The 17,000-nt window shown below is 44.5% G+C and overlaps 1 protein-coding gene across 1 annotated transcript in view; it reads left to right on the top strand.

Annotated features, from left to right (window-relative positions):
- SPPL3 (signal peptide peptidase like 3) overlaps nucleotides 1-17,000 on the top strand; it is a 298,157-nt gene that overhangs the window by 246,852 nt on the left and 34,305 nt on the right. Inside the window, exon 7 of the mRNA XM_086942845.1 lies at nucleotides 13,279-13,385. Within this exon, the coding sequence (XP_086798971.1) occupies nucleotides 13,279-13,385 (107 nt within the window). The remainder of the gene's footprint in view (nucleotides 1-13,278; nucleotides 13,386-17,000) is intronic.

The following is a 17,000-nucleotide window of genomic DNA, read 5'->3' on the forward strand; positions in this document are numbered from 1 at the left end:
ATGAATTCTTTATCCTGGGTGTCTAGATTGTGGAGTGTAGTTGGAAGATAGGAACATTTTCTTGTCTAGTGGTGGTGACCTTCGTTTCCTGTGATTTTACTTTAGAAGGTCTTGTTTTTTCTGTAAAGAAACACATTCTGACAGGTGAAAAAAGGACTTAATACAGCTTTCTGAATTCAACAAACTCTGTAACTGCATCACTGTGAAAGATGTATTCAGCATCATTCAACTACAGCAAAAGTATGAGCATACATTTAAGTTGGGGGGGGGGGGAGAATTGCCTTTATCCAAAGGGAATCCCACTAATTCATTAACGTGTTAACAGTTTATTAATTTATAAACTGCTGAAGGCTTCAGTGAATACACTACCGATGATGCTATCAAGCTGTCTTTTCAGTTTTTCACTGTGCTTTTCATAGATCACTGAGCTGAAGGTCTGAGCTCAGCATTTTAGTAATACAAAAACAAATCTGCAAGTCCTTTTTTTTTTTCGATGGGTGTTATCGCTTTAAATTATTCACCGGTCAGTGGTGGGGCCCACCATTCAGTAGCACCAGTTTTTAAAATTAATCACTACTTGTTAGCCACGAGTTTAACACAAGACATTCCTAGACTACGTTTGTTGACAAGAAAAATCCTCATTCTGTGGTGCTGTGTTTTTGACCTCTGATCATTTTGTGTTCACACCCTGAACATGGTCTCTTTGCCAGAACCCCTTTTTTAATGGTGGTTAATAAGATCTTTTTTTAATGGAAGAAATCCCGTGGATGATATTCTAATAGACTATCTGCTAAGCTCTGACACAAGAATGACCCCGTTTGTCACCAGCGAGCCATGGAGGTTGGTAGATGATGTTGCTTCTGTTGGTGCAGGGCTGATGCTGTAGACCGTATAAACCCCAAAGAGGAGGACGTGGGATCATATTATATGAGCTCAATCCATAGGATACATTTTTTCCTTTAACGTTTGATTTCCCTTCTTGCTCGTCTGCTCCACCAATATCTGGCTTAGTGTGTGCTGCCTTGGGATGGAATGAAAAGTGACAGATGTCTGCAATGGCATGTTAAGTCTTGTTCTGTGGAACTGGGTAGTGACTTAATATGAGTGTAAGAACTCATTTTAGCTAACCTCCAGCCAGTCTGTTATTTCGGGAGAAATTAATTCTATCAAGAATGATTATTTAAAAAAAAAATCTTTTAATTGGATTTTCGATGTAACAACGTACACGACACATCACAGCATATATTATATATCAATATTAAAATTTGAGTTGTGGACAAGAACTCATTGTGCTCCAGATTACATAATCCAAATCTGGGAATTAGGCTTTACATCAGGGCGCATCAAGAAATATATTTTGATCTGGAGACAAAGCAACTTCCCAGTATGTCCAGGTGAGCCATTCTATTTTGGAGCTGATTTTGTATGCTTTCATTGACGGGTACAATTCACGTACATGATGGTAGTCTGCAAGAAGTGCAGAGTCCCAGACTCTACTAAATTCCGTATGTGTCTGCATTATTTAAGAGCGGAGACATGTGTGCCCTATATCTGGTGCACTGAGTGAAGGAGGGCTTTTGGTTCTGAGCATTATGAGTTCTGACTCACCTGTCGTATGTCGGGTTTGATGCAATTATGGTTTTACAGACAGTGATGTCACTAAGAAGTGGGTGCATGCTTGTCATCTGCAGCAGGGTCAGCAAAAGGGGGCATGAGTATCAATAGTCTGTGCAGAGAGCATTTTGAGAAACCAGCAATGAAGTTGGTACTCTAGAAGTTTATTGATTCTATTTTTATCAGTCATAGCCTCTGGTTAGGGATGGCAGCAAAAGTCGGGGTTGAAGAGGGATCCTTCTGAAAGGACAACCATGGAGAGGGGTGCCGAGAGGACATTTTCACAGCGGTCCAGGTTGCCTTGGTGTGCTCGGCACTGGCAGCAGCTCTAGTCTTGGCACAAGCACCTCACTCATTTGTTTGGCTTTACGCAGATGTGAAGTTTGAGCCTGTTTGTCCATTTTGTGCTAGTTCATGTGGTCATAACAAAAGCATGCTTCTTCAGTTCTAGAGCCCATCTTTTCTTCCAAAGGAAGGCGGCAACATGAAGCCTGGTTCAGTGCGTATTTGTTCTTGTAGCCAGAGCTTTCATGAAGTGAACTGAAATGCTGATCTCAAGCACCAGCTCCTAGCCTAAAAATGTGGTAGTTACAAAGCTATAATGGAAACTTCAGAGTGTGCCAAAGAGCACGCATCTTTGCTTGCTGTTTCGTTTTGGTGATGTCGTCAATGTCTAGGATTCTATGGTAATGGGAGACTGCATCTCAAAACACTTTTGATTGTGGATTCACTCCTTTTTAGGTCGAGGACTGCGTCGCACTGCGTAAGCAGTGGGTGGAGCTCCGAGATTTTATGTTTCTTAGTAAGGGGGCTTAAACCTGCCTCTCTTCTCCATTGGCTGGCCTCGTAAATGCTGGCCAACCATTGGAGGAGAGGGGCGTCACTCCCTTTAAGCCCCGTCTTTTTCGGATTTGGGGGCATGTTTTTTAGGTTCTTTCTATCTGTGATGTCATCCGTCACTCACCAAAAAATACACCCCCGATTCCGAAAATGTCAGAGCTTTGCGGCAACCATTTCTGCCCGACCGCGTCCGGCCTTTGCATCCCAGATGACATTTGGCAAGAAGTGTGGAAGTACCACCAATGGATCTAAGATCCTGGCCCGTTCTAGGGTGAGGTAAGTCCTAACCTCGTGCGATCACTCCTCACACAGGCTGTCGGTTTACCAAGGAGCTGTTGGCATATTATCACCATGAAGCTCTGTAGAGGGGCCCTTTCATCGACGGCGGCTGAAGCAGTGGGGGGAGGGGGGCATACAGAGTGAAAATGTAATCGCTTTATACCTGGACTAAACGAGGCAGGGTTAAAGCGCTTAATCTATAACAGACCTTTGCTACCCGACTGACTAATAGGCAGCATGCAAACAAAACTTTCGGGCACTGCACGTTTAAAATGACAAAATTCTCTGCACTGCTTAGCAAAAAGAAATTCGTACCACGTGTATGGACCCAATCGAGGCTTTCAATGAATGAGGGCTCCATACTGAAACATTATAGCCCCGGGGAGTTTTAGAAGCGAATGCGTCTAAACAAAACAACAAGGGCGTGAACGCGGTGTCAAAGCTCCGAACACCGCAAGCGTAATTAGCCGGCAGCCGAAGGAAGGCACTGGGAAGGCAGCCAGCCTGGGGGAACCTAAAGCGAGCACACCAGGACTCGCGCAACGATATGGAAAGGATAGGAGGGGTGGCTAGATAACAGGAGAGGCAGTAAGGGCAGGAATCCAGAAAGGCTGCAAGGAGAGGCAGAAAAACGCTGGTAAATGAAGAAAGGGGGCGTGGAGTCAGGGGAGAGGAAGCCAAGCACCGGCTCCTTGATCGTTCAAAGTATTTAAAGGAAGGGAGTGTTAACAAACTCCACCTCCGCCAGCACAGCAAGGGACCTGCTTAAAAGAGCATATCTACCATAAAAGCAGGCACTCTACCCTACGTGACTCTAAGGGACTATGCAGACAGCCTGATGCCTAACACCCCTCTGCCCCATGTCTAAGCGTAGCTCCCATGGCTAGAGGACCAGCACTCCAATACTCAAAGTCCACTCTGCCCCTAATGCACATCCTGGCACTGTATGGATGAAGTTTCTTCTGCAGATCTACTGATGTGGCTCCGTCCCCACAAAAAGCCCCTCTTGGTAAAACCAGACACTAATCATAAACCAGGTATCAGTGACCACGCGAACCATCATGTGATTAGGTGTTATCGGGTAGTCATGACCAAGGTGTTAGGGGCGGTGTCCGTTGCATCAATAGTATCCCCACTGGAGAATTAGAACATCTGGCCCTCGGTGGCTGCTGTGGCCTGCTCACTAAGGAGTCTGAGGAGATTTAGAAGACACTTTTCCCTACGCCTGCAATCTCCAAGTGCCAGAACTAGTTTCTTGGCCAAGGGAAAGTAGGAGTTACTGGGTGCCGCTGAGGTGAGACCTTTTACCACTCATGTTGCCGACCTGGCTTACTTGGAATCTGCAAACTGAAAACCAAGAATACTTTTTAAGCACTTAATTCACAGGGTAGGGAGACGCGCAGCCCAGGCTTCTCAAGCAGGGAATGATGGGGTAAAGCTCAGCATATATGAAAAAATGATGGACCAATCCAGTGCCACTCTTTTATAGAAGAGAAGCACTTAATAATTCCAAAGCGAAATACCACTGAAAGAAATGTGCCTGTCGCCACGGGGCTCCACAAGCCCCACAGGGATTATGGTGAAAAGCATATGAGACGCAAAATAATTTCACAGGTGCGCGGATTCTGAATAGCGCCAGCAAACATCTGTGGCAGTCGCCCAGTCAATAACAGAAGAAAAAAGGTACCCCCTAGTTGCTTTCGGGTCCAAGAGGGGGGAGAAACAGCAAACCTAAAGAGAGGACCTCTCAACTGACCTATATTACTTTACAATGTGGCCTCTTAGGGCTCATTAACCGCAACCAACCCAGTATCAGTGATATACAACAACTTAAATTCAAAAATATATTTGGCAGTTGGTTGCCTTGTAAAACACCTATACATGTCTTCGCTAGTTAAAAACTACCCACGTTCAATATTGCTGCGATTTGCAAATGTGGGCCACTTTTTTAAGCAATCTAATTTGATAATCTGTGTGTGTGGCTGTGTGTGTGTGTGTGTTCTGGGTGTTCTGTGTGTGTGTGGCTCTGTGTGTATGTGTGTGGCTCTATGTGTATGTGTGTGGCTCTATGTGTATGTGTGTGGCTCTATGTGTATGTGTGTGGCTCTGTGTGTGTGTGTGGCTCTGTGTGTGTGTGTGTGTGTGTGTGGCTCTGTGTGTGTGTGTGGCTCTGTGTGTGTGTGTGTGGCTCTGTGTGTGTGGCTCTGTCTGTGTGTGTGTGTGTGTGTGGCTCTGTGTGTGTGTGTGTGTGTGTGGCTCTGTGTGGATAACTTTTTTTTGTAGGTGGCCTATGTGTGGGTGGCTCTGTCTGTGTGAGGGTGGCTCTGTGTAGGTGGCTCTGTGTGTGGGTAGCTCTATGTGAATGACTGTGGGTGGCTCTGTGTGTGTGTGGCTCTGTGTGGGTGTGAGCGATTACGCTATTGGCATTGTAAATGACAATCGACAATGCCATTTATTTAACGATTAAGCTAGGCAATGTAAATGACAATGCCATTTATTTAGGATTTTAAAAAAAAAGTCATGAGCAATGCCAATAGCTCTACCTTTAATAATGCTGAGACCATTGCATTGTAAATGCTTGTTTTTCTCATGTCAGTGGAAAGCTTTTGCAGTGGTTGCAAGTCTTCTGTCTTAGCTGTTTTAGTTGCTGGTGTGCCTTCTTTGTGATATGACATCCTCTTGCAGGCAGGCCCCTGTGCGTTGGCATCTAAAATTGCTACGATGTTCACATATCCTGGTTCGGACTTTGCGAGTGGTCATACCCACATAGTGCAGATTGCACGGACAGGTTATTAGGTAGACCACTCTGAGTATTGCAATTCGTTAGATTGCGTAGTTGCAACGTCATTCCATTGTTGAAACCCACTGTTTTCATGACCTTGGTGAGGTCTCAAACACTACAGGTCCCGCTGAATGAGATATAGCCAGCGAGTTATTGCTGGTTGCAGGAACCCACTGGCCCAGATGATTGAAGACTGGATATGCCAAGTATGTGTGACGTGCGTGCCTGAATCCAACTGCATAGGCCAGTGGTTCCCAATCTGTGCACCAGGGCACCCCAGTGCACCATTAAACGTAGCCAGGGGTGCAGCGAAAAGATGTGCAGCAAGCACACAGTTTGGAAACTATGGACTGATACACAATAATAAGGGCAATACCAGGGGGTGGAGGGCATCATGCTGCAGACAGGGATTTGTAATCAGTGGCAGCTTTATTCTTGCAGTTCAAAAGCTGGAGTTCCAGAGGCCGGAAAAGTGCAAGCGGTGTAGCACATTTATTAGCAGTAAACGCAGAGCCTTTCTGGGGAGGAGGGTGGGGCCTGAGGGGGAAACACAAGATAAGAAAACAGTTAGACAGGGCTGCCGGGATGTAGGTCAGTGTGCCTGGAATGAGACTTCGAAGAGATACTAAATAAGGAAATCAAACATCCTGCAGCGATAAAAGTAAACCTTTGCAGACAGCCTGATTTTACACACAACAGCACTTGATAATGATTGATAGCGCCTGGGAGCCACCTCCAGTTCAGCGCTGCTGGCACAAGTGGGCAGGTGAAAACTCATGGCTAATAGCAGTATTCTCCAAGATACACATATTATGGGAAAATATCTCAGTAGGTTAAAGTGCCTGCTGCTAAGAGCTGTGTAAAACCTGTGGGCCAGAGCGATTTTGGAAAGACGAACCCTGGATTAAAATGCAAATGGTGTGCATTTGCTTACCTAATTTATGGTTTTAGCGCAATACTTGCCTATGTCTGCTGCTATTAGTCATTATCATGACATTTGCTATTTGTTTTATTCATGTCCTCCTTGCAAGGACCAAGTAGTGTGTGCTCCCCTCTGGGCACAGACCCCACCACCCACTCACTCATCTTCATTTCCTGACATGCCCGCGACTAATGAACTTTGTCTTCCTAATTTTCTATTTTGCAAATGTTAAACACAACGGGGCTGTGCAAGCACAGTGATTGCTTTCCAGTCTTTTATCTAACCCTGTGCACTCAGACACATCCAGCACCTCCCTCCTAATGTGCGCCCACCAAACCTCTCGTTAGAGTTTGCCGTGTCACCCCAATAGTCCATGGATATTTTTGTCTAATATGTGTCACTGCTTTGAATGTCTTGTGTGAACAAGCCAGGTTTTGTGTGCGTCCTGGACTAGACTGATTCAAAACAATGGACTGCTGAAGCATTGTAAATTAAAATGTACATTAATTAATACAGTGCAGTTAATTATTGAATCATAAAATAGGTTGCACCATTGAAATCAGCCTCTCCAATCATGCAGCTGTTGGTCCTGGGTTGGACTTGATGCAGGCAGCATTGTGCTCACATGAATATTGAGGTCGACCTTTGATTCGCTTAAGCTGCCTGCTCTGTATTCTCAGTGTAAATGATTTAACAATGCTTATTGTGCAGTGTAGTAAATAGGGCATTGTGGGACACTGATAGCAGGACACGATCGCTGCAATAATCAGAACAGCAAACTTTAAATACTAAGGCAGCAGACAGAAGCCTGCTCCAGATTCTAGGTCTGTCCGTGCACACCACAACGCTTGCAATGCACATTCCAGATCTACCAGTACATTTCACACGGCTTCTAGTGCACATTTCTGGGATGGCAGTGCCAATCATAGTAGTATCCGTGCCAATGCCTGCCAAAGAACCCTTAGTGTGCAATCCAGTTCTTCCAGTGCATCCAAGGAATATAAGAATTGTTTTTTCCTGCCTTCCTGCATGATCAGAGTGCCCCTTGTTTGGTAAAGTGCAGCCATGTGCCACTTCATTCTACACATCCATTGTTCTTTAATGCCACAAATAATGAAAAGCACAATAGCTGCACTCTTACACCTAGAGATCTTGAGAAAGATGCCAACAATAATTATTTCTTCCGACCCTGCCCATCTCCCCCTCCACTTGGTTACCAGGAATGAGTCCCACATCTATGATTATTATACCTTCATCTGCGGCATCCCAATTATTTCCAGGGACAGAAATGGAAGTACTCCAGAGGCTTGGCTTGCATCCTCCCACCCGCCAAAAAAAGGGAGATAATGGGGAGCCGTGGCCAACGGTCAATAGATCAAGGGAGCTGCAAGTCAAAAAAGTTTGGGAACCACTGGACGAAGTAATTACGCTTTATACGTGAACACAGGTATCAATCTCTTTGAAAAGGATTTGAATGCGCACGCATCAGGCTGAGTGCACTCCCATCCTCGGTGCTGCACCTGTTCAAAATTTTGAGTTCCTCTCAATATGGTGATTCTATTTGAAGCATTATTACGAAACGCTTCAGAGTGTTAAATACACTTTTTATTTTACAATTCTGAGGCTCCTCGCTCATATTAAACATGATGTTCGTTGCATTGTTTATATGGTAAATATTATGAAAACGTCTACATGGGCTTTTTCAGGCAAGAAAGACAGACTTCCTCTGCTCGCGTATCCCTGTTCATTTTTTGGGCTCTAAAGCGGTCAGTGGGTATCCCTATATCTACATGAATGGACAATGGGGCCACCCTGGACCAGAGTTTGAGCACATATTTGCCTACCTCTCGTACTCCTATAGATGACGTTTCAGGGTGGAATGCTAGTCCTGTTTACTGTGATACCTGAGACAGGGATTAAAATCTCCAGTAAACACCCTCAGAAGGAGGCTGTTCTTCCTTTCTTGCTCTTCATGTGCTGCCCGACATTGCTTCTCCTGCCTGAAGGTACTTATGAGCCGCTCCCTTCCTGCTCTGCGCGCCACTTCCTGAAGAGGCGGAGTGGATTGAAGAGTCTGAGAGCCTCTGCGCTAGGGCCACCACACCTGGAACGCCCAACATCCGCCAACATAATATGGCTTGACTCAAAGAAACTTGTCATGATGGAATGGACATCGCAAGAGGAAACCAGCCCACGAGCAAAAGAGACGCCGTGCGCTTCGCGCACACATGATCTGAAAGCTAAGAGGAGACGCCATGCGCGTGCACATGGCCTGTCCCTGCGCGCACATGGTTTATCTCCCTTCGCTCACCAAACCCACAACAGAAGTCTCGCCACTGCGATCCAGCGCATGCGCTGTGTTAGCTAGGCGAGACCTAAAAACAAGGAACAAGGGACGTTTTTTTCTGAATTTCTTTTTAAAAGGACTTGCACCAGAAGGATTTTCTTTGCCAGTACAGTGGATGAACTGTTCATGTCCACTGTACTATAAAGGTAATGCAGTGGAAATTAACTGTTCATCTGTCTCGTTTAGGCAGTGAAGTTGGTGTGATTTCGAACTTGATAGTTGTTTTATCATTTGAATTCTAGATTTTAACAATCCCTTGAGAAGGCCAACCATTCACCCGTTCTTCACGGTGCCTATTTTCTAAATTTCCACTTCAGAGACTGAGATTTCTGAATACGCTGCCACTGCCTGATATGTAAAAATAATAAAAAAAATTGCAGCAGTATGTTTCGTGTTGGGAAGCCCAGCATTACTTCTCAGTTATCTTTTGCTAAAATACCTGTAAACAAACCTAGACGTTTATTAAGCTGTAACCTAGAGACATTCGTGGAGGGATTTGGGTTCAGCCCTCTTCATCCATAGACCTGTTCAGTTGTCATTCACATTTGGCTCTGCCCTCCATAGCATAGGGTGTAAAGAGTCATCATATTACAGCCACTGGCTAACTTGGACTCTTAAAGTGACAGCTTTTTTTCTGATCACAATTGCACAGGCAGAATTGCAAAATGCTCTTCAGTGTCTGCTTTTTTCTTTTAATTAAATTTTTTTAGGTCTTGCTGAGCCAGTGCATGTGCTGCTCTGTGAGAAATTTAGTGAGTCGCTTTTGAAAGTGCCACCACAGGTTTTTCCTGGCCTCAAGCTTGAGTGCATGTGCGCAGCCTCCATGTGGGTTTCTGTCAAGGCTCATTAAGCCTTGCGTGCCTCTCTCCACGCTTCAATTCCCTCCCCCACCACAGATCGCATCACTCTGCTGGACTCCACTTACCCCCTCCACCCCACCCCCGCCTCTACAATCAAATTTTTGCTCGAGCAGAACCAGCTTAGGAAGCAAAACTTGAATACAAATTTGACAGGAACTAGGCCCGACAGGTAAAGGTGTGCACCTTCATAAGAAGCCAGCTCTATCACAATCACCAAAGACAATACAATACCCCTTTGGCCCATGTTAATAAACCAAATAGGCCGGACTCTAACTCTATAGAAAATATGAACTGCATAATGCATGACTTATTGCTGGTGTGGACCATGCCTCCCTCTCTCGCTCACTCTCACTCACTTCATCACCAACTCATTTGCACCAGAAGGAATTTTTGTGTGCCTCCAGAAAGGCACCGACCATGAACTTAACTGCCTTTGCCTATTCTAGAATTTATTAATTAATAATGAGAAGCATAGTGCTTCTATTTAGTCCTGCACAACGACTTCACTAAAACACAATTTTACAATGATAGATCACTTATTTGAGTTACGTAAAAAGTGAGAGGTCAGCACCCATTAGAATATGGAATTGTGCGGCATGTTTTCAGATTCTCACAGAGACGTTTGAAAGCATCTAAAAACTGCACATGACCGCCTGAACGAGTAATTCTCACTGATAAATACATGCTGGGTTAGTGTATGCATTTTCCATGTCAGTGTCACTCCCGGAATGGCCGTGTGAATTTTTTTCTTTTAAAGCATACTCCATGTTTATTTGTATTCAGAGCGCTGATACGCAATGCTGTAAGAGTGGAGGCGGGCATTTAAGATGGCCTCAGAGGACTGTAACTGAGGGCTGACTTTTGACGTTCCAAACAACTGAAAGGCTCAGAGTTGCACATTATTGACCCTGCAGAAGCAAATGGATGCCGGTGCTGCAAATCACACATTTGTGACTTGGGGCCTCGCAATACCAGGCAATTCACAGAGAGGGAGATGTGGGCCCGATAATCCATAACTCGGCTTTGACAGCATTAACAGTGCAGAATTCAAGTTGCTCACCAAACACCTCAATCTTCGAGAGAATGTCTAGTGATTCCCAGAATTTACCAATTGCATTGGGAGCGTCCATATCTGGAGTAAACACTAACTGTCCTTTTAAGAGGGATTTAAAGACTGAGATATTAGGTCAAGACCCAGTGGGTTCAATCATTATACTATTCTGCCCACAGTGCTTAATTTGTACAAAAACAATGACAATTGCAGAATCTTTTTCTAAGAGCTGGTCGACCAAGCTATAAATAAAGTGAAGTTATATTCTGAAAGCTCCACTTATCCTAAATTGTGTTTGTCTGGGTTCCTTAGGTCTCAATGTGGCAAGACTAATGTTAACAAGCATTGGCATAGCCAATAGGTCTAGCTTTTGGGACCTTATAAGTATTTAGTTATGCAGCACAATATCCTTGGTGCAACAACATCAACTGTTGCATGGATATAAGGTCAGAACAAACAAAGAAACAGGTTAGTGTTAGATTCCTTACCTTAGAATATCCCCAGGCGTCAGACTGGATCCGGAAAGTTTTGCGTAGCAGTACCCCTGCGTGTCGGTAGGCGTTGTTTGCTGCTCCGCGTGCGTCGTTGGCACCGGTATGACGTTGTCGGAGTACTTAGACGCCGCCCTTGCGTGCTGACGTCACTTCTTTTTTCCGCGCCAGCAAGCGCAGATCCGGAAAAAGCAGTACTCCTTAGTCACTTTTTTACTAACTTTTTCGATCTTTTTGATCCTGTTTAGAGTGGTAAGACTATCGGTGCCGGTAGGGATGCCTGGGTTCAAGCCCTGTGCCGATTTAAACCGACTCATGTCGGTTACCGACCCCCATTGCCGGTGCCTGTATTGCCTTGGGGCCGACCATGATGACAAGTCGTGTCCCGACTGCCGGGACTTGACGTCGAAAGCGGTCCCGTAAGCGCCTCGAGCTCCGGCAGTCGGCCCGTGCCGTTCACGGTCCAGGTCGAGGAGGAGGTCGAAGGACCGGTCGCGGGGCCACAGTCATCGAAGCTCGGCGAGTCAACACCATTCGTCGGGCTCTAAGTCCTCAGGCAAGAGGCACAAGAAGTCGAAGAGATGACATTGCTCTTCTGACTTCCCTCTGACTCTCGTGTAATGTGGCTGGGGGTTCGGGTGACACCGCCCACGCGGCTCTGCCGGAACCGCAGGCGCCGATTCCAGCTCCATGCCCGCCGTTCCCTGGGCTGAAAGCGACGCCGGAGGAGATCGATGCCTTCCTCGTGCGCTCTCTCCTCCGTCGGATCCTGCTGTGGTGCCTTCGGCCACCACTGCAGGACCTAGTAAGCACGTATAGTTCAAATCTTATATGCAATGTCTGTTTTATTTCTTGTATTTTTTGAGTTTTGTATTGTAGCTATATAGCTGCCTCGTAGGTTTTTTCAGCTTTTTAGGTTTGTGGCGTATACTTGTAATGAAAATTAAAAAGATATAAACATGGCGCGAGTTTCCCAATGCCAGATCTATTGGATTTGCAAATGAATGTTATAATATTCTGTTTACTATTTAATGGACTGTCAAGCCAAACGTCTTGCGTTTTGGTTACTATTTGCACACTCTTTTAATGTATTGCCTCAAATCTGAACACACCAATAGAAAACGTAATAATTCCTAGCTTCTCCCAGATATTGTGTAGATATACCCCATAATGTCAAACATATTCGCAAATGAGCCCTTTTTTGACTGCCCTTTTTTAACTCTGTTCCCTTTGTGGATATAATAAATTCGAAAATACCAGTAGTAGTCTGAACGTACTGTCTGCATATTTCATGCATATTGGTGAAACGGTGCCAAAGAGATGAGCACATTAACAAATGGATTTTTAGCTGACAAGGTATTCAAAACTGTTAAGCATTTATATCCTATATGGCACCTTTTTTTATATTAATATCTCAATGCCAAGTGACAAAAGCATGCTTTCGGATTAAAGTTTTATGCCAAGTTTTGTGTAAATCCGCTCTGCGATTTTTGCACTCTTAGTAAAACATCCGATGGAGCGAAAATGGGAAATGATGCTTGGTATGCCAGCACTTAGCTGACTGGATTAATAGATTCTTAAATTTCGTGCATATTTGTCCATGGGGTCAAAAGTTACAAGCAAATTAAAAAAAATACTTCAAGGTACCTTTGAATTTATGGCTATGTGTTTTTTTTTGTCCTGTGTCCTATTTTAATGTTCACTTGTACAGCCCTGAGGAATCCCCAGGCAGGATGGCCGTGTAAAGGGGGCAAAACACGTGTTGGCTGTTACCACACTTTTGAAAGTTGACTCAAAAACCTTGAAATGAGTCACAACACTTCTTTATAAAAAACCATCACTAAAAACTCTGCTTACTAGAATTTTTTCCGAATTACCGGTTGATTCTGACTTGTCCTGACCATCTCTTAAAATAAAAAAAATGCCTTTTCAGTAGAAAGTGTGCCACCACTGTGTAATTGGAAAGAAATCCCCACCCCCTCTGTCTCACACACTTTGGTTGCAAAACACATGTTCCAGGGGGTAGTTTGGATTGTGTTTATTTTGGGGTTACTTGTAACAGTCACTTACAGTGGTTCTTCTTGTTTTACAGCACTTGCCATGGGTCTGTGCGTTGCCATGATTGCCTTTGTGAGGTTACCTAGCCTCAAAGTATCCTGTCTCTTGCTTTCCGGCTTGCTTATTTATGATGTATTTTGGGTAAGTCTTATCTCTTTCAAATGCCCAGTCCCTCGTTTTGTTGCACACAGCATGTTGTTCATATGTGAAATGTATGCAAAGACCGTAACTGGAAAACATTCCGTTTGCATGTGTAGATCACCTGTTGTGCTCTTTCCTGCCTTGTAGTGTTGAGTTAGAATAGTATTAGCTGTTTATTTCAGGCATTAAAATGTGGTTTTGTAAATGACCACATAACTGAAACGCCCAATGTATTAATACTCAGGCACCACCTTTGATCATCTTTTTTTTTTCTGCCGATTTCGGAGCTAAAGTTGGGTGCTCAGTTTTCGAAGCCCGCTTTGTGCACTGCAGTAGAAAATAGGCAGTGCTGAACAACATCTTATGTTGAACATATGCATATGCATCCAGATCATATAAAATTATTTTTTAGAGAGGTTGGGCAATGGAAAATGTACCATTTTGAGTCAGTCTAAAAAGCCCTCTCAATACTGATCCTATGGTGCAAATTTGAGTGTGTAATGTGCGTCGTCTTGAAGTTCAGAATTGAAAAAGCTTTTAGACTTATTAGCAAACTCAACCAGTACTTAATAACAGTCTGGCACCTTCAGGCAAGACTGGTATTAGGTGTAAAATTACCTTCGAGGAGACCATCTCACCAGATTAATGCCATTGGCCCCATACCTAAACATACCAATCCCACTGAACCAGAAAGTGTTTAGTTAATCAAAGACCAAAGGACACAGCTCCATCGAATCTGGAACCTCAAACACAGATGAAGATAAATATCCGGCCCAGCCGTGTAAGAATTTTGTTCCGCATGAGGATGCCTGAAACATATTCTTAGAGAGGTAATAAGACCAAGAACCTTTAGAGTTGTTCTTGACTAGAGCATCACCTACAGATAAAACATAAGCAAACCATGCTGCTGTTCAACACGCAGGATTACAACACTGTTTTACCATGGTTGTGGATCATGAAGAAAATAACTTCTATGTTGAAATTCTCCAGACAGAGTGACTAGTCCAATATGTTACAATTCTTAAAGGATTCAGAAAAGGGGGTGGTGATGAACAGAGTGTCTGAATTAAGCAGACCACTCTTACCCAGTCCAAAGATCAGGGCTTGATCCATCACCATTATTTATCTCACTGCACCATCCCAGCTCAGAACCTGGCTATATGCAAATCAGTCTGTCCCTGGCCCAGTGCATCATGGGAACAGGGCAGACTAAACTACCAAGCCAATTCTTCACCAGAAAGGAGACAAGCTACCGGGGACCGGTTTCTGGCATTTCAGCCGTCTTCGGCCCGGCTTGCTTGAATCCTGATGGTGCAGTGAGAAAGGGACTCATGTCTGAGTATACCCTGCCACACCTATAGTGGCCAAAAACGATTCAGAAAATAGCTTGTTTCCTTCCCAGTGTAAGAATTGGCTTGGTAGTTTGGTTTGCCCTGTTCCCATCATGCACTGGGACAGGGACAGACTAATTTGCATATAGCCAGGTTCTGAACTGGGATGGTGCAGTGAGCTAAAAAACGGTGTTGGATCTAGCCCTGATCTCTTGGCTGGGTGAGGGTATTCAGCTTAATTCAGAAACTCTGTCCATCACCACCCCTTGTTGTTAAATATTTTGTCCACCCTAAGCGTGGAAGGGTATACTCAGATGTGAGTCCCTTGCTCATTGCACCATCCGGATTCAAGCAAGCCGGGCCGACGACGGCTGAAATGCCAGAAACCGGTCCCCGGAAGCTTGTTTCCTTCCCAGTGTAAGAATTGGCTTGGTAGTTTGGTTTGCCCTGTTCCCATCATGCACTGGGACAGGAACAGACTAATTTGCATATAGCCAGGTTCTGAACTGGGATGGTGCAGTGAGCTAAAAAACGGTGTTGGATCTAGCCCTGATCTCTTGACTGGGTGAGAGTATTCAGCTTAATTCAGAAACTCTGTCCATCACCACCCCTTGTTGTTAAACAATTCTTAAAGGGCTCTGCTGTGAACATTAAAAACCCAGTGAAAAACAAGATGCATAACACTTGGGTTGGCCGGCTAAACACTGAAGAGCACATCCCTCCCGAGTCTATAGGTTTACATACTACTATGATAAGATATTCTAATCAGGGGGCCATAGGAAGTCGCCCTCCACCTGTTAAAAGAAAGTAAATGCCTTGATGCAGCTGGAAAAAGAATTGCAATGGGTGCTTCTACCGTATAGTGTATCACAAACTCTCCAGTACTCCAGTTTATCTGGTATGACCACTTCCCCTGGGATTAGATTGAAGAATTCAATCAGTTCTTCACTGAAAGAGATTGAAGTTGTTACAGTGGATATACTAATGCTCGTAGCATGTGTGGCTGTAGATACACATGCTGTGTATACTCCTGCCATTTAGTGTTGGGCTGATACATTTGCAGTTTTTTTCAAATTTTCTGAGTTACGAGGTCTTGCACAGCCTCGATTATTACTGCTTTTAGCCCAGTGGGTGAGAGTAGGTATGGAGTAGTGAGTAAGATAGAATAGTGACCATGCGTGTAGAAAATGTAGAATGTGAAGGTATCTGTGACAAACACTAGCTTCTGGGGAGGAGGGTGAGCCACATGTGAATCTACAGCACTACATGCAATGAACATATGCTTAAAGAGTAGGTAACCTAATCAGTTGGTTGCATGTGTGCCTAGAGAAACACATGCTCTGCTTAGACTGTAAAACAGTACATCCCTGAGTGGTGGCTAGCCAGTGGATGGTGCAGTGATGTGAAACAGAGTCCAGAGGGCAGTTTGCCTAACTCTTGCTTGCTTCCTTACACAAATGTCAAGACAGTAATGCTTTGTGAATGTGTGTAGAAAGGACCATGTGACAGCTTTATAAATGTCCGCAATGGGTATGGTTCCAAGAAAACCATAGTAGTGCCCTGCTTGCAGGTTGATTGTGGCCTTTGACGAGACGGTGGGGTTCCTTTGGCTTTAGTAGAACAGTCTTGGATGCATGATATAATCCGCCTGGCGATCCCTGCCTTAGAAATTGCGTGACCTATATGAGGCTTTGAGAACGCAACAGAGTTGTTGTGTTTTGGGAGAGGGTTATGTCCTAGCTCTATTAAAATATGAGAGCATGCATGACATCGCGTTTGGAGGGCGATTTCAGCTCCTGAGTCTGGTCATGGGGAAAAAAAGCTGGAACCTTGATTGTCTGAGGTGGAATTTGAGACAACCTTGCGTATAACTTAGGATTGGTTCTAAGAACCACTGTCGGGATCAGAAAACTTTTCTGCAGTGTTCAGGCTTCTGCCTCCAAGCAATTCCATCCTATCAATCAGTATCTGCTGGGGGGTGAATAAAGTTAGATTTTCCCTTGTGGGAAGAAATAGCCATACAATTGGGTACTTTACATTATCATCTAAAGCGGTTGCCTACAGCTTCATACCGCAACCTCTATTATTGTGTCACAGCATCAGTTATGACCGCCAAAGGCTGCTGGAGAAGAAAGTGTAGGCATTGCTTCATAGGCGAGCAATAGAAACCGGTCCAGCTCACCAATGCGGACAAGATGCTTACTCTTTCTATTTTTTTAAACCCCAAGAATGAGTGAACTCTGAGGCCAATCCTGACTGCTCAAACATTTATCTCAGAGCACTT

This window comes from Lissotriton vulgaris, chromosome 11 (genome assembly GCF_964263255.1).
Source record: "Lissotriton vulgaris chromosome 11, aLisVul1.2, whole genome shotgun sequence".
Taxonomy (NCBI): Eukaryota; Metazoa; Chordata; class Amphibia; order Caudata; family Salamandridae; genus Lissotriton; species Lissotriton vulgaris.